We start from the raw sequence: 18,699 nt of genomic DNA on the forward strand, positions 1-18,699 counted from the left end.
GCATACGCGTCGCTCGCAACCGATATGTCAAGGTCGTGAGAAAAGATGGCAAATTTCAAGATGGCGGAATACAGTTGACATATTGCCTGTAGTTTAGATAAATTAAATTCGCTACGGAGCGATTCCATAACGATCTTAAAAAAGGATTTCTTTACAATATTATTAAGTCATTTTAATTAATACTTACTTGTTTTTTTTGTATAATTTGTTCTAAAAGAGAATTAACAGTTTAAAAATTTTCTCATTCGGTGCAATAACGGAAAGACACGTCTCAAATGCGAAGCTATTCCAACTACAGTCTGATGAGTGTGCTGGAGGACTCATTTTAGTTTCCTTCCCATATTTTTATTAGTAAGTTACTGGAAATGTATTTGACAGAGGAAGGGAGCCATAGTAAAGAGAAATATTCTCTTTTTTTCTACCATACCATAGATTTTGATTTTATTTTATTTTGTAAGTTCTCTTTTGGTACAAATTATTATATTCTAGATTACTGAACACAGACCTCGACCATAGATAATTAATTTTAAATTACCTTTTAATTTTCATTGTTGAAAATATTTTATTTGTCCTTATCTGACTTTATTATAATTATTGATTGTTGAAACTAAATAAAAATTATTACTAATTTTAATTTATTTATTTATGTTTAGATATTGGTGGCATCAATTTAAACGTAATATATATTATTAAAATCTTATTTCAATCTTTTACTGTAAACATATGTATGGAGACAGTTTAAAATAACGCAAAAGAAAGCACAAAATTTAGACATAATAAGAATTTTGCGAATGACACGCTTTCATTACAAAGTCAAGTGTCAGAATGATTAGTGAGGGGACATCGACATTTTAGTAAAGCTAGTGTTGCGCCAGTACACCGGCACAGTGTCGGATTTACATCCTAACAAAATCAATTAAAAATATAAAGATAAGTCTGAGCAGTTGTGCTAAACATTTAATGGTCACATTATCGTAATTCAATAACATGGCAACATTTAATTCAACTTAAAGCAACACATATTAAAAACATCCATTGGCTTAAACGATTAATTACCACCGCGTCAGATAACGCTTGTCTTTATTGCCGTCTCTTTTGTTCTCTTTGAAAACAAAAAAAGACAACAATATATTCACAAAGGTATTGTTAAAAATATTAAAATTATTTCCATTTGAAGCTAAACAATTGTGATTTATGTATAATTCTAATTTTGCTATTCTTTACCCAACCTTTTCTTATATGGAAAAGTGGATTAGACAGGGGAGGAGACACATAGGAAGGGGAAATATTATCTTTCTATGCGTCTTCTTTCATTAAAGGTAACTGCAATTGCGGATCGTTTCGCCATTTCGGAGAATACAAATGATCGCTTATTTATATTACAATGTGTTTCCACCGTTTAACTTGTATAAAAACATGTTTAATTACTTAAATTAAATGATATTATTTAGACATTTAGATTATTATACGAGTTTTTTTATTTGATTCTCTAAAATTACTTATCCATCATAATGTTCTTTTTTTTCCAATGAATAATAATAATTTTATAAATATTTCGTCAGTTTATAATTTGACTAAGATTAATATAGAAAAAAAAATATCTAGGTACACAATTAGTCGATTGTAGTGTACGTAAAATGATAAAATAAATGATTATATAATTTAATCGTCAGTTCATAATATGACTAGTTAGATTATAAACTGACGAGAGGAAAGAGTTTACGATTATAATTCAAGTTACTTTAACTTGATGATTTCCTTGTAATTTATCTATACAATATGATTAGTGAGATTATAAACTGACTGAAATACACAATAAATAGGCGATCAATCAATCTACAGTCGAATCATTGTCTTCATTTTTAGTAGTGATATGAAATGCAATAACAGGAATCGAACCCAACACCATACAGGAACCCATGCCGTAGAAACACCAAGAATACCCACCTGTTATATCACGAACCATACCTGCAAAAATTAAAACAATTAATTCTTTCTCAGGAAATGTTTGACAGGGGAGGAGACACGTAGGATGTGGAAATATTCTGTTTCTGTGCATATACTCCTTTAAACCTAACTAATTGTAACTCTTTCACAGGAAATGTTTGACAGGGGAGGGGACACATAGAAAGAGAAAATATTCTCTTTTTGTACATCCACTCATTTGAAACTGTCTAATTGTAACTCTTTCAGAGGAAGTGTTTGACAGGGGACGAGACTCATAGGAAGGGGAAATATTCTGTTTCTGTGCGTCCACTCATTCATCAACAAAAGGCAACGCTGCCCATAGACACCTACAAGCACACATGTCTATGGACAGCAGTTGCTTCGCTATTTCAGCAAATTCAAGTGGACACTTGCTACACTTAGGGGAAGAATACGAATTCACTTCACACTTTTTTTATTTCAAACCGAATGCTTTTTAAATTGTGGTCAAATTTTGCAGTGAAAAGCTAAGAAATCTTTTGAGTTCCCTTCCTTCCTAACTATCACTCGAGACTCCGTTGTTGCGGGATAAAAAAAAAACACTATTATTACCCTATGTGTTCTTCCAGACTATGTATATGTATGACAAATTTCATCAAGATTAATTCAACCGTTCTGGAGATACATTCAAACAAACATCTAAACATTCGCATTTATAATATTAGTAAGAAGTAATATTGAGGTTAACAGCTCTCACCATGCCTCTTTGAGATGCCATGTTACTTACCAGCAGTTGGTGGTACGGAAACTGCGGCTAAACTCTGGAACATTCTAACAAGGCCGTAAGATGAGGCGATACGTGCTGTCCCAAATGCATCCGCTAACAGAACTGGGACAAGTAGAAACCAACATCCCAGACATAGACCATATGCACCTGCCGACAAATATCTATGTTGAAAACTAACTTAATTAGTAGCTTATGTGTTCTTCCTGACTATGTTCTACATCTATGACAAATCTCAACAAGATGTATGCAGCCGTTCTGGAGATATCTTCTAACAAACATACATCTATACATCCAAATTCTTTCCATCATCATCATCTGGGCACTATATATCTCCACTGAGGGTCTCAGAGTCTACCCTAAGTGAGAGTATGTGATAGTGAATGTTGGTGCAGTACAAGACTTGACACATATGTTTGAGTTTGTCAGATATGTGCAGCATCACGATGTTTTCCTTCATCGTAACAACATAGGATAAATGTACATATGTAAATGTAACACATTCATACATGACGGGATAACAACACAGGACCTGCTTATAAGTCAATTGCTTAACTCTTAACCAAATAGATTTAATAAAATTTGAACTTTACCTGAAGCAATCGCCAGCGCCCACCATGATGACAAACTTGGCAGAGTTAATACAGCAGCTCCCGCAACCAGAATACTGTTGACATTACACACGAGGTCATTTGATATTGACAAAATCAGCAAGATTCAGTCACCATGTCCCGAAGCTCCCAAATAAATTCTCACCAGAATTTATAACTCCACTAGCCCGCGATTCCGTCATAATTAAAAAACTTAATAGCCTACGTGTTCTACCAGACTTTGTTCTACATTTGTACCTAAATTCATAAAGATCTATGAAGCAGTTCTGGAGTTACCTTCTAACAAACATCCATCTAAACATTCATCATCAGCTCACTATACGTCCCCACCGAGGGGCTCGGAGCCTACCCTAAGTTAAGGGTGATTAGGTCATAGACAACCACGCTGACCAAGTGCAGGTTGACTTCACACATATCTTTGAATTTCTCAGATATGTGCAGCATCACGATGTTTTCCTTCACCGTAACAACATAGGATAAATGTACATATGTAAAATCTGAATTCGAAAAACACATTGGTACATGGCGGGATTCGAACCCAGGACCTGCAGATTGCAAGTCCAATGCTTGACCACTGAGCCACCGACGCTCACATCATCGCTCTAAACATTCACATTTATAATATTAGTAAAGACAAAATATAATTAATCAATACAAACCTGAGAATATACGCCTTTCTTCTGCAGAACAGATGCAGGTCACATAACCAACCAAGACCTAGACGTCCGCATAAATCTAGTACTGCACTGATTGCTACTAGACGACCTAGAAATAACAAGACCTTGATTAAAATATGACAGAGTTAACAGTGGTAGAGCACACTTTAAATTCGCAGGAATTCCATCTTTCTCTTCACAAGTGTGTCAAGTGCACTTACCAGCGGCAGATTTGCTATGTCCAGCTGCAACAGTATACGCGGGCAGATAGTAAAGGGCGTATGGAGAACCACAAGACATCAGTGCTACGGATGCACATAGCAGACCAAATCTCCACGATTTGAGGAGTGACACGTCCAGATATCTGAGGAACAGAATACTTTTTGATAATAAAAAACATGAAAACTCAGGGGTAAAATACGACTCAAATGACATCTCACTAGTCAAAATCAGTGCAGTCTTTTAGGCTACAGACAAAGATCTTCATAAAAAGAATAGCTATTGCCCGCGACTCCGACCGCGCGGAATTAAAAAAAGTAATTAGTAGTCTATGTGTTCTTCCAGACTATGTTCTACATCTGTGACTTCTGGAGATACATTCTAATAAACATCCATCTAAACATTCACATTTATAATATTAGTAAAATTAACTGACCTTGAAATCTTATCAATACATCCATGTTTCTTATCTTCTACTTCTGTATTCTCTTCTTTCCTTACTTCCTCTTTCTTCGTATCAATCACCGGCTCTGATAGTTGGTTCTGGATCAGGCGACTTGGTAACGGTGGCCGAATGTATAAGGATCTGGAAGAAGAAGAATTTCTTCACAGAATACTTGCTCAGGAATTGTATCGATTTAAAATTTTACTTAAAAGTTTATGGCGCAGTGGTTAAGCATTGAACATTTTGCTGCAGCTGTAATTCGCAACTTTGTTAGAAAAAAAAACGGTAATAAAAAAACATAATTAGTAGTCTATGTGTTCTTTCAGACTATGTTCTACATCTATGTCAAATTTCATTGAGATCCATGCAGCCGTTCTGGAGATATCTTCCAACAAACATACAACATATCCCGGTTCCCAAAACCAGTAACGTGAAAGACAAAAAAAAATAATCTGCATTCTCCATACCTACTGAGCTTTCTTCGACTTGCCTTGTAGACACATGTACTATCTGTAGACAGATCTTCAACTGAATGCAGGATGGATGATGACCTGGTTGGTCTGAGACGAAGACGAGCTACTTCTCGTGGTAGACCTGTTCAGATATGTTGATTTTAACAATGGTAGACGCCAACAATATGCATTCTGTACTTCATACGCTGCAATACCACGAGCAAACAGAAGACATGCCTCAAGTGGAAGCAATTCCAAATAAAGTCTGATGAGTGTGTGCCTGAGGAATTACTTTACTCCTCTTTACCTTTCCATCCTTGTCTTATAACGAAAGGATGGGAAGTGGAAATGGATTTGATGGAGGATAGAACGGATAAGTGGACCAACTCTTTCTGTGCGTCTCCTCCGATAATTAAGAGTAGGCAACGAATCTGCAATTGCATGTCTATGGGCAACGGTCGCGAAATCGTACGCTCCGAAAATTCTTCCACGAGAAAAGTTTCGGTTGTCCAGTTTGTCAATTGTAACCCATAGCAGTTCTGATTCTGTGCGTTTATGTTTTAAAGATTTAAAATGCTAGTAATGTCCGCTCTAAAGTAGTTTTAAATTCGAATTTCTTTGTCTATATCAGATGAAACTAAGAACAGGGATTGTTATAAAATTAATACATAACATTACTTACCTACTACACCCAATACATCCAAACCTTCAGAATCTTCTGAATCCGAGAGCTGAGATGGTAAAGGAGGTCGAGCAACCTACAATTGAAAATATGTCTTAAGCTAAACGGCTAAAACACTAACGTAGGTACGTCCAGTGTCGGTACCGACTATGAGCTCGTCGTCGGCCCTTTTTCTGGGTGCGTTAGACTAGTTAGTGCCGACACTGGACAGATATGTGAGTGTTTATCAATTATCAATTACGACCACAAGGAAAAAATCAGCTACCTTCCCATCCAAGTACCGTAAAAATCGTTCCAGCCGTACCGGAAATTACCCGAAATAAATAGATTTTTGTTATTCATAGAAATGTGATTTTTTTTTCAGTAAACAGTTTTATTATATTTAAGGATAAAAGTCATAAACATTAAAAAGGTATACATGTTTAGCTCAAATCAAACTTTATTTTTTGGAGTAGCACAGATATTTTTCCTGAGTTGTAAGGTCATGGACAACTGGTAAATAGACTGCAGTAGTTAAAGTTGCTGGAGGATCCTGGGTGCGTGGCACAAGACTGATCATGACGATGGGGAATACCTATGCCCAGCAGTAGACGTTATATCATAAGAAATCCTGGTTACGTAACATCCGAAAGTGGACTGAAAAGCCCTACAACTGTCACACGTCGCAAGTGATGAAAGAAAATATGGAGAAATTGATCACCAACCTTCGTTAGTTGGAGAAGCACCTAAAGAAAAGGAAGGGCATATGGCTGAAAAGACGATGATAAAGAAGGAAAAGAAAAGACATTTACCTCAATAAGACTTGGATGTATAATTTCTGTAAGCAAATTAGTTCTCTTGTCATCACTTAGTAATGCGTTCTTCTGATTCAAAGCCAATTCTGGGTCCGTCTGGAAGAGGTTCACTAATTTGTTGTCTTTATTCAAATCAGCTTTACCTGAAAATAGTATATTGTTAGCTATAGTTTATATTTAGTGAGATTTTATCCGAGAAGCAGCTGTCCCTTTTGCCCTCTCCTGGCGACATACATGAATGAATATTTCTATCACATACCTTCTTGTATATCATGTAAAAGGGTGGTATTCTCCGTGGTGGTGGTGGTGACGGGTGTGACGGGGCGGGGTGTGGGCGGGGCGCGGTACAGCGTCGCCGACACGCACACATGCAGCATGCCGCCGCCTGCACACACACGCATAGTTGTACTTACATGAATCGTACGGGAAACCAGATTAAAGAGTAAAAATCCTGATGCTTAACTGTTTCTTACTAATTACGAGTTACCAGATATATATTACAACTTATAAACGAGCTTCATGCTACGAGTATTGTCCTACGAATTTCGTGACAAAAGACTTAAGCTACTAGTATCATGCTGCGAGCTTCGTGATAAAAGATTCTTGCTACGAGCATTGTGCTACAAGAATCGAGCTACGAGCTTCATAACACGAGACTCATGCTACGAGTATCGTGCTACGAGCTCATAACAAGTGACTCATGCTACGAGTATCATGCTGCGAGCTTCGGTACAAACGACTCTTGCTACGAGCATTGTGCTATGGGTATCGTTCTACGAGCTTCATAACAATAAACTTATGCTACGAGTATCGTGACAAGACTGATGCTACAAGCATTGTGCTATGAGTAGCGTGCTACGATCTTTCTTACTAAAGATCCATGCTACGAGCCTCGTGTAAAATGACTTGCTACGTGCACTGCGCTACGAGTATCGTGCTACGAGCATCATAACAATAGACTCATGCCACGAGAATCGCGACAGAAGACTCATGCTACGAGCTACGCATTACTAGTTAGGAACCAGTCTTTGAGCTTATTACTACTCACCGAGTAACAGCACAGTCCCATGTAGTCCGTATGTATCAACCAACTTTTCTATTAACATTGGAAAAACAAAACTCCCAGCAGCCGTCCCGCTCACGCAAATACCATTCGCCAACGCTCTAGAAAGAGACAAGAGAACGAAAATAGAATTTCGTTGATGAACTAAAATAAAAGCTATCGCGCGCGACTTTATCCGCGTGGAATTAAACAAATAAATAGCCTATGTGTTCTTCCAGACTATGTTCTATATCTGTGTATTTCATCAAGATCCGTTGAATCCAGGATACGTTCTAACAAACATTCATCTAAACATTCACTTTTTTAATATTAGTAAGAATAAGAGATACTGCTGATAAATAAATAGAATAAAGTATATAAGTAGTTATTTACCTATGTTTATCAAAATATTGCGAGACAATAACGATCCCAGGAGTTGTTGATAATCCACCCCCGATACCTGAGAAAAATTCATATTCATTGATAACTTTCTTCAGAAAAGAATGATACTAAAACACACACATAAAGAGGAATATGGTGATTACGACCATATCTTTGTTTTGTGTATGTACAATCAGGGAATTTAGTGGTGTTCGACATACAAAAGAATTGCCCTGCCCTTTTAAGCTATACACAACTAGGTAGCAGTGACTTAAAGCAAAATTCGTGTACTGACCGACCTTTTTCGTAGAGATACATTTAAAAAGCCTCCTATTAGTTATTGTTTACTTGTCTTAATAATTATAGAACGTTCTTACGAGTCGTTTTTAAAGTGGTATACCGACAATTTCCCCGACAGTACTTAAGTTCCATAATGACCTAAATTCGTCAAATAAGATGTCATTTTATTCGTATTTAGTGTGTCATAAATATCAGAATCAATCAGATATAATTACATTCGTGTACTTACCAGTCATAACACCGAAGCTTAGCAATAAATGTAATAATCCAGTGCTGAAGAAGGACAGTGCTAGTCCAGTAGCACAGAACAGTCCACCAATGAACACGACCAGACGACACGAGTATTTCTCACATAACGCTGAAGATAACGGAGCTGAAAAGAATTATGGATTGGAATAAGTGGCAGGAGTCAGTGTTTCCGTCCAGCTGTAACCTGAACTTTCAAAAGTATGGTGAATTTACTAAGCTAGTATCCTTTGATCACCCACTTACTCTCAAGTGGGTTTATGGTAAAGCTTTGATATATTCAATATAATAAAAAAAGAAGAGTTTCAACAGTACAACTGCATTCAAATAACAAGTGTAGTTTGTAAAATGTAAATATGGAGGAGGTGAAGGAAAACATCGTGATGCTGCACATATCTGACAAACTCAAACATATGTGTCAAGTCTTGCACTGAACCAGCATTCACTATCACATACTCTCACTTAGGGTAGGCGCAGACACCTGAGAGTGGGGACATATGACCTGATGATGATAGAAAACTTACCAAGTGCAAGACACAATGTAGACAGCGCAGCTGGTATCCACGAGGCAACAGACTCCGATGAATCAGGGAATGTTTCCATTATCTCAACATACAGCACTCCATATGACTTGAATAGACCGGCCACCCAGAATTGAACCATGAATGCACCAAACACAACCACCCAACCGTACCCACCGTCCGGAGGACATGGTATACTGCGAAGAAAGGAAATCATTAAACAAGCAAACAAAACTCATTAGGCCACACCATATCAAAGGCTGGTAAGCCACAACCGTGCAGTTTTCGCAAATCTTTCTACATCGCACAGCCTCGTTGTGGTCTATTCCAAAACGCAACGACTTAGGGTCCTTCAAGAAGCGACTGTATCGTCATCTCAAAGGCGACTCATCTGCGGGTCTGGTCTATGAATACCTTGGTGTTCTCCTCTTTTGCCCCTTATCTTATAAAAAATAGTGTTAAAATAATAAAATAGACGTGGTGGACTTACTCAGTAGAGTCAGGTCTTGGGCGCAGGTTCCTAGAGGCGGCGAGCAACGGCCGTGCGGTCACCGACGATAACGTCAGCAGGGAGTCCTCTTCCTGCTCCGTCGGCGACATCGCAGACAGATACGCACCAACTTGCTGTACACAATGATAAATAGAGTCACACGACCACACAGAAGGACTTCACCAAGTAATTACCCATCTAATCACTGTGTGACTCAAGGATAAAGTTTAAACTCCCTTCCCCTTGATATCGTTTTTAACCGACTTTAAAAAGGAGGTGAAGGAGGGAACTTTGGAGTTGATTTCGGCCTGTATAAGAACTTAAACGTAACTAGATATAAAACACCTTAGATTAGCGCATTTTGTTCGATAATATTTTTATCTCGGTTTTCTTTTTTTTCAAAGTGAAGAATGGAGAGAGGAAAATTGAATTTGGTAAGAGGAACGGTTTCCTATGAAAGAATAGTAGCAACTGACCGTGGCTAGTGGTAACTCAAGCAGGAGGCTCGCTGGCCGTTCCCTTTGCTCCGGAGGCATCGTCCTTTGTTCTGGAGGTGCTGACTGTATTGATAACAACGAGCCTGCATTGTCCGGCGACAGGCTGGCCTGTGGGTGCAAGATTTAGAAAAAAAAAATCTTTTTTTTTTAAATTTTAAAATCTCACCAATAGATGGCGCTATTATGTATCATAATTTTAATGTGTTTGAAATTTGTCGATAGATGGCGTTATTCTTAATCATGGAAGATAACAACATTGTGTTAAACAATTGTTACAAAAGTGGCCATTTTAACCTTCGTTGTATACTCCACGAGGTCGCTTTTTTGTGGGCGGCGCTATACCGTCATCTCGTACCCATGGAAGAACAGGACAGTTCTTTACAGGTTCTATTTTTTATTCTTTATTTTTTAGGAGCTTACCTCGCCAATAGTGTCGGTAGCTGGTAAGTCGATGGAGCAAGACAAAGGTGCGGTAGACGTCGGTGGAGCGGAGGTGCCGAGGACCTGGTCTTCGAGTCTTGATAACTCCTGAAATCAGTAACTTACATATCATCATCCCATTATGAAAAAAAACATATATCTAACTTTCTTTAAGTTTATTGTAGTCAAATGAGGGTATCAAGTAAACAGAGAGGGGCGCTAGTGAGCTATGATGCTTTAGTTTGACTTATGTCAATAAGTTCAGATAGACTAGTTTGTGTAATTGTTCCAGATATATACTTAGACACAATCTTACTAATATTATAAGTACTTTAATTCTAATATAAAAAAGCTAGAATATTAGAAATGTTAGAAGCTATCTCCGGAACGCGTCAACGGATCTCGCTGACATTTGGCTTATGTATAGAACATAGTCTGGAAAAACACATAGGCTCATCATCATCAGCTTACTATATGTCCCTACCGAGGTGCTCGGAGCCTACCCTAAATTAAGCGTGAATAGGCCATAGTCAACCACGCTGGCCAAGTGCGGGTTGGTTGACTTCACACATATCTTTGAATTTTTTCTCAGATATGTGCAGCATGACGATGTTTTCCTTCACCGTAAGAAAGTCGGATAAATGTACATATGTAAATCGGAAAACGAAAAACACATTGCTACATGGCGGGATTCAAACCCAGGACCTGCAGACGACGCTCCATGGAAAAACACATAGGCTACTTTTTTAATTCAGCGCCGACGGAGTCGTGAGCGACAGATATAAAGACGTTTTGGTGAAAGAACTTAGTAAGCTATTTGTTAATCTGTGCTAAATTTCATACAGATCCATTCCATTTTTTTTGTAATCGCCATATTAAATATCCATCCTAAGTTTCGCGCTTTCAATGTAAGACGGTTCATAACAGAAAAGTTTTTCTCAAATCACGCAAGAAACCTACTAAATGTCATATTTTATTTTGTAGACAAGTTTGAAATTATAACTTATATAAGTTATTACTAAGACTTATGCAATTTGTAACTTATTTTATTATGTAGTTAAATATATATTTAACTAGCTATCGCCCGTGACTCCGAATGCGCGGGATTAAAAATAAATATACCAATTCACACAACTACTGAATGTTTGTTTGAAGATATCTCCAGAACGGCTACATTAATTTCACTGTAATTTGACATACATGTAGAACATAGTCTGGAAGAACACATAGGCTACTTATGGTTTTTTTTTAATTCCGCACGGACGAGCAGACGCGGCAGCTATGTATATAAAGTTTCATAATGGTCAAGCTGTTACGAAGGACTGGTAACTAACATTGTGACACAGTTTTACCCAGACACTCATCATCATCAGCTCACTATAGGTCCCCACCGAAGGGGTCGGAGCCTACCCTAAATTAAGGGTGATTAGGCCATAGTCAACCATGCTGGCCCAGTGCGGGTTGACTTCACACATATCTTTGACTTTCTCAGATATGTGCACCATCACGATATTTTCCTTCACCGTAAGAACGTCGGATAAATGTACATATGTAAATCGGAAATCGAAAAACACATTGATACATGGCGGGATTCGAACCCAGGACCTGTAGATTGCAAGTCAGGTGCTTGACCACTGAGCCACCGACACTCCTTTGCTCCCAGACACTGCTTTAGGTGAATGCCCCGCGAGTCTAGTCAGGAAAATAAACCAAAACTGCATTTGGATCAATACTAAAGGCATAATTGTTTTGGCTTTTAGCCAATGTACCTTCTTACACCTTTGTTATGCAGATACAAAAGTTTTGACTTAAAATCGTCAAAGTACACCATTTATCTTCTTCTTACAATGCTATTAAATTATTCAAACTTTCGTGAGACATTATACTAAACTGATATAAACATGGCTAAACACTCACGTATATTCGTCCGGTGACACCGACTAGTTTCGAGCCCATCGGGCCCATCGGACGACACCTAGTTATCTATACAATTAATAAAATTAGTTTGTTTGTATGTAATATTGAAAACGTATCCTTATAACATGCCCGAGTGCTTCAGTTACCTTCCAGTCAATGTCCCGTCAAAATCTATCGACACGTTCCGGATATTACCCGGAACATATGCAAACATGCGAACATACATACAGACACGCACGTGTACCAAATATGTTTTTTCTTTCTTTATATAACACTAGCTGTCGCCCGCGTCTCCGTCCGCGTGAAAGGCAAAAAAAACTTAATTAGTTCCCAACAATATACGATTTTTTTCTCAACTTTTAAACCTTCCCTAGACCTTTACTAACATTTCAAGACCAAGATAAGATAAATCCGTTCAGCCAATTTCGAGTTTTGATGACTAACGACAAATTTTTCCCGTTTTTGCAACATTTCTCACTGACGCTTCGCTCCTATCGGTCGCAGCGTAATTTTATATAGCCTAAAGCCTTCCTCTATAAATGGACTATCCAACAAAAAAGGAATTTTGCAAATCGGACCAGTAGTGCCTGAGATTAGCGCGTACAAACAAACTCTTCCGCTTTATAATATTAGTATAGGGTACCTGAATGACAGAGCTTTGCTCGGTTTTTTTTTAAATTGTGTTTTTTGGAAATTATATTTAAGTAGGAATTACTAATAAAATGATGAAATATGAATAATATTTTTCGATCTTACAGATAGAAAAAGTTAAGTTTATGTTTATTTATTTATTAGACGAATAAAATGACATTTTCTAAAAATGATTCTTAGCTAGATCGATTTATCGCCCCCGAAACCTCCTATATACTAAATTTTATGAAAATCGTTGGAGCCGATACCGAGATTCCAATTATATATAAATACAAGAATTGCTCATTTAAAGATATAAGATACACATGTACAGACACTCCAATTTAATTAATATGTATGTATGTATGTATAATTGCGGCAAACAGACATGACAATGGTTTTATAAAAGACAAGGTCTTGTCATGGGCTGGGTAAAAGCCACTCTTCGCCTACTTCTAATCAATAACGCGACCTCTAAATACAACAATGATTCATCCAATCTTACTAATATAAAAGAGAATGTTTGGATGGATGTTTGTTTGAAAGTATATCCAAAACAGCTGAATGGATCTTGATGAAATTTGGCATAGATGAAGAACATAGTCTGGAAGAACACATAGGCTTTTATTTTCTGCGCGGACAGAGTCGCGGGCGTCAGCTAGTGTATAGTCCAACCAAGAATATAAAAACCTTATATTATCTTCTTCAAGTTCCATATTTTTTCGTATTAAGAAAAGATTTTTTATATTCCTGATCAAGCTATAGATGTTATTCACACTCAGAGAAGTTTAAAGATTATTTAATCATTCTCTTAGTATAGATATGTTACATTCAATCTACACTAAGGGTCCCACTTAATGATTTTAATTGCGGTTTTTTGAATGTGAAAGTACCAGGATATCATGAACTGACAAGAGTTCATATCGATTTTACTTACAATGTCTGCAGTCTCTCCGGTCATTGACCTCTACCTTAACCTAAAATACGAAATGCAACACTCACAGTTCCATCCTTAGTGTAGTAACAAACAAATTAACATTTGACTTTGGGTTACTGATATCGAAATTTGTTTATAAAACATATCGCCAATCCTGACTTTATTTTTGATAACACAGAGATGTTTTTAAATGGAGATTTTAGACTCAGGAACCCACAGTTAGTTAATAAAACATAAGACTCGTGAAATTACGCGGTAACACAGATTAAAAAAATATAGACGAATAACCTCTTTTTTTGAAGTCGGTTAAAAATTAGTTGACATTCAATTGATAGTCTATGATTATAATATTATTAAAATTAACTAAATAAAAAAGCAAAAATTTAAAGTGAACTTTGCTAAAAATATTAGTTGTAAAAGTAAAGTTATTATTAGGTCAGTGGGTCGCAGAAATATCTGCAATCTTAATAAAAAGACAGTGTATTGATTTTTAATGTCAGTTGCATCGCAGTCTTTCATGAGCAACTTGTCACGCGCGATTTTCGTGCGGAATAAAAAAAATTAATACCTTACATGTTCTTCCAGACTGTGTTCTACATCTATGCCAAATTTCAACGAGATTCGTTAAACAGTTCTAAAGATCTTCTAACAAATAAACATCTAAATATTCGCATTTATAATATTAGTAAAATTACTAGATAAATACAAGATATCTGAACAATTTAAAAGACATAGATTCTAGTTAAATGTGAGGAAACATTATTTTTATTTCACTTTTTTATCGTCTGTGTAAAGGTCAATGACCTTTAACGACATAATGATAATAAATTAACAAATATTGTAGGAAATAATTAAATCAATAGATAGTTTTAAAATTAACATAAACTATGGAATGTTTTAAAATAATGATCAATTAATTTAAAAATAAATAATAATATTTTTTTAATTTATTTATTAGGCTAAATTACGACAGATTTTCGATTATAAGGGTTTTGACCTAATTTAAAATTCGGAAATCATTTTTTTATTTAATATCATGTTGCCATAATTATATTTTTAATTTCACATTTTTTTTGGGTAAATTAACTTTTTTGACATAACAAAAATAGACTTACCTTTTTAAATATAAATTCTCTTGGTAACGACATCGCGTATTAAGAATATCGGGAGGTGCAGGCTGAGATATAGAGATGTATCCTTTAAAGTGGTCCTCTGATTCTGTTGAATTCAATCTTACACTCGGAGTAAAAACGGCATGCGCCGCTAAATGCATTGGTTTTGTTACTTTTTTCACTTGTAAAGAAGCCGTTTTAATAAATTTATTTTACTTTATAATCGAAGAAAAAAAAAACAATTTCTCTCAACACTTTTTTTCTTCGCAATACGATGCGAAAATTATGGTGTATAGCCGACCAACATTTTACGTAATAATAAATTTATAATAGTGATAGTATTAAATTGTTAATATTTAATTTATAGGTAAAAATGACGTGACCGCTTCAGAACACAGTTCCGGAATATATAAATCCATGTGTAACCTTTAATACGCTTGCGCGGAAGTAAAATCAATAATCGGGAGGTCTACATAGAAATATGCAAGGTTTTTTTATGCTGGCAACACTATTATTTTTATTTATTTTACGTGTAACTAGAAATATATTTTTGATAACGATAAAATATTTTTTAAAGCAAGAGTTTTGATGAAAATAGTATTAAGATTAATCAGTTTTTTAAATCTTTCGTTCCCTGAACTATAATTTGGTAGTATTTTAAGATAGTTTTCTTCAGATTTGACCTTCGACCGACGATGGATATTGACAAAAAAATGACATATATTAAATAAAAAACCGATTTATATAATTTTATTGGTAAAACATTTATTATACTAATAACACAGTAATATGTACTTTACTATGACATGAATAAAATCATATTAATTTCTCACAGGTCCATTGCATAAAAAAAACTAAACCTTTGAGGTTAGGATAAATAAAAAAATAGCACAAATTCAGAAAAGTCATATGGCACATTTATAATAAAATTTTCTCTACATCTTAATTAAAACAAAGCGAAAAATATCCAATAAACTCAAAAACTACTTAACCAATTAAAATCTATCACCATTAGAAAATTATCCCCAAGTAATATAACATATTTTACATATAAAAATTTCGTGTCACGATGTATGTTCGCGATAAACTCCGAAACTACTAAACTAATTCTTACCAAATTTAAGCATCTGTAATTTAGTACAACTTAAAGATGTAGTAAAGTAGTTTTTATTTATTTTATTATTTATCCCCATATTTTTTTGGGCCAGCGTGGTTGACTATGGCCTAGTCACCCTTGATTATGGGTAGGCTCCGAGCCCCTCAGTGGGGACGTATAGTGAGCTGATGATGGTGATGATATTTGTTATTACAAATTAAATGTTTATTACAAGACTTTAGTGTATATCGGTTAATTCTATCAAAAGTATGCACGGATGTCACTGAAATTTGACATACATATAGAACATAGTCTAGAAGAGAACATAGACTACTTACTAAGTTTTTTTTACACTGCAGACAGAGTCTCGGACGGCAGATAGTAAACAACATTGTCTGCCGTTGACAAATATAAATTTGTGTTTAATATATCACTATTTCAATGATATTAAATGTCCATAAATTTAAAGCCAACATCATAATTCACTGTCCAATATCTCATCAAAACTTGTCTGAGTTTCAGCTGTATTAAAACCTAAAAAGGCATCGATAGATCCAAAATTAGCTGTCTGCGTTTCAGTCGACGTCAAATTCATAACAGGGCTTGAAGATACACTATCAAACAACTTACAATTAAACTTCGGTGAATCATAAAGACATAAACAAGTCTGTGTTTCCTTGATACTTAGATCTGGTGATTGAGTTTCTGATGTCAGAGTTTCTTTGTTCGATGTATTCAAATCAAATTCTTTAGAGAATGTCTGTGTTTGTATATCCGATACTGATTCACAAAAATATATTGTATCATCTTCGCTTGCTTGAGATTTTAATGATAGCAAATCTTCAAACACAGTTTGAGTTGATATTTCATCCGTCTTCGTTTCATCTGATTTCTCCGGCCACGATGGTAAAGTAATATCATTCTTTATATTATCTTCAGGTTTTAATGTTTGCGTTGCAAATGATCTTTTAGGGCTATCACAAAAGTATTCCATCTCCGGTTTGGATTCTGTTTTTAATTTCCTCTTTTCAGCTTTCCTCTCTATTTTATATTGCTTATGTAAAACAGGATGCTTCCTCATTAGATGTACGAGTAATCTATCATTCGTTTTGTAAACTTGATGGCAACTTTTACACTCGTATGTTAAATTACATGTTTGCAAATGTCTTTCAAAAGCCGTCTTTGTCGGGAAAGTTAATTCACATTTATCACAATTAATACTTTTGGATTTATGTACATTATTGTAATGTTGATTTAGAAATTTTCTACCTGAGAAATATTTATTATTTAACACATCTATGCTGTACGTACAGTTTTCTATGGAACAATAATATTGTAGGTCTATTTTAAAGTCTTTTCCTACTTGATGTCTTGTTATCAAATGTTTCAATAGTTCAGGTTTCTTTTGAAATGATTGAGTACAACTGTATGGACATGATAGCACAATTTTTGAATTCATATCCGGTGCAATTATTTTTATTATTAATTTTTTATTATTAAAAGAAAATTGTATACTATTACATTGAGATTCTTCTGTCACTGTAGTTGTCTGTACCTGCAACAGTAAACATATCAGCTCATTATAGGCCACCACTGAGGGTATCGGAGGCTACCCTAAGTTAGACTATGTGATAGTGAATGCTGGTCCACTGCAAGGCACATATCTTTGACTTTCTCAGATATGTGTAGCACCACAATGTTTTCCTTCACCGTAATAACATTGGTTAAATGTACATATCGAAAATCATCTAACTTTAATCAACAGGGGATATATTAAAAGTGAATATTTTCTCTTCTTATGGATACCTTACACTGACAAAATCATATAAGAATGCTTGGGAAGATAGATGACTAAATTAGTCTTTAGGATTGCACTCACAAGACTAAATATGGAATTACTTCCACTTTACGCCTGTCTTCTTTGTAATACATTTGTCGTAGCTGCCTATTCATTCTCTACCACTGTTAAACATTTAAACCTATTGTTGATATAGTACTAATCACCTTCATAGCATTCTTGAGCACATCATCACTTTGCTGACACAGCAATCTAAATACGCGGCACTCCATCAGAGCCTCCTCGCAAGATGAACACAGGAGACCAGACAACATGTCGGGTTTATCTACCTGGAATTATGGAAAAAAAATTACGAGACTGTATATGAGGGTTTTGAACTATTTTTTTAGTTGTTTTTATCAATAGACGTAGTTTAAATAATACCTTAACTTCACTAAATTTATAGAAATCTTCTAGAAGACCATAATCAATCATATTTTTCATTTCTCCGCTAGCGTTCAAACATCCACGACAAACTTGAGTTGGGTCCATATTTAGTTCATTTAACTCAGTCATTGTTTAAATTGTATCATTTGTAAAATTAAAATAACACATAAATAATGTTAAAATCTGCGTCATGAATTGGAAAATTGTGGAAAATCAATATTTGTATCAGACAAATGACAGTTCTCTTATCTCTTGTTATTTGATAGTTTGATTATGGTGTTGCCATATCATCGTTACGTTTACCCTATATTTCAAGC

General features: G+C 35.5%; 2 protein-coding genes across 2 annotated transcripts; both read right to left on the reverse strand.

Moving 5' to 3' along the window:
* Nucleotides 1-1,667: 1,667 nt before the first annotated feature.
* On the reverse strand, nt 1,668-15,447 carry Sln (monocarboxylic acid transporter silnoon). The gene is made up of 18 exons (XM_013323404.1): nt 15,066-15,447; nt 10,467-10,574; nt 10,026-10,154; nt 9,550-9,683; nt 9,063-9,256; nt 8,522-8,665; nt 8,005-8,071; nt 7,618-7,733; nt 6,829-6,954; nt 6,567-6,712; nt 5,776-5,851; nt 5,109-5,235; nt 4,633-4,782; nt 4,199-4,341; nt 3,981-4,086; nt 3,304-3,377; nt 2,714-2,860; nt 1,668-1,968 (listed from the first exon to the last, which is right to left on the reverse strand). The coding sequence occupies exons 1-18, from the start codon at nt 15,096-15,098 to the stop codon at nt 1,832-1,834; spliced, it is 2,157 nt and encodes a 718-aa protein (XP_013178858.1). The 5' UTR covers nt 15,099-15,447; the 3' UTR covers nt 1,668-1,831.
* An 870-nt stretch (nt 15,448-16,317) lies between these two features.
* On the reverse strand, nt 16,318-18,637 carry LOC106125977 (ASCIZ zinc finger protein). The gene is made up of 3 exons (XM_013323390.1): nt 18,380-18,637; nt 18,163-18,285; nt 16,318-17,713 (listed from the first exon to the last, which is right to left on the reverse strand). Exons 1-3 carry the CDS (start codon nt 18,509-18,511, stop codon nt 16,634-16,636), a joined length of 1,335 nt encoding a protein of 444 aa, XP_013178844.1. The 5' UTR covers nt 18,512-18,637; the 3' UTR covers nt 16,318-16,633.
* Between the last annotated feature and the right edge of the window lie 62 nt (nt 18,638-18,699).

The sequence above is a fragment of the Papilio xuthus genome, unplaced genomic scaffold (assembly GCF_000836235.2).
Source record: "Papilio xuthus unplaced genomic scaffold, Pxut_1.1 DF825355.1, whole genome shotgun sequence".
NCBI lineage: Eukaryota > Metazoa > Arthropoda > Insecta > Lepidoptera > Papilionidae > Papilio > Papilio xuthus.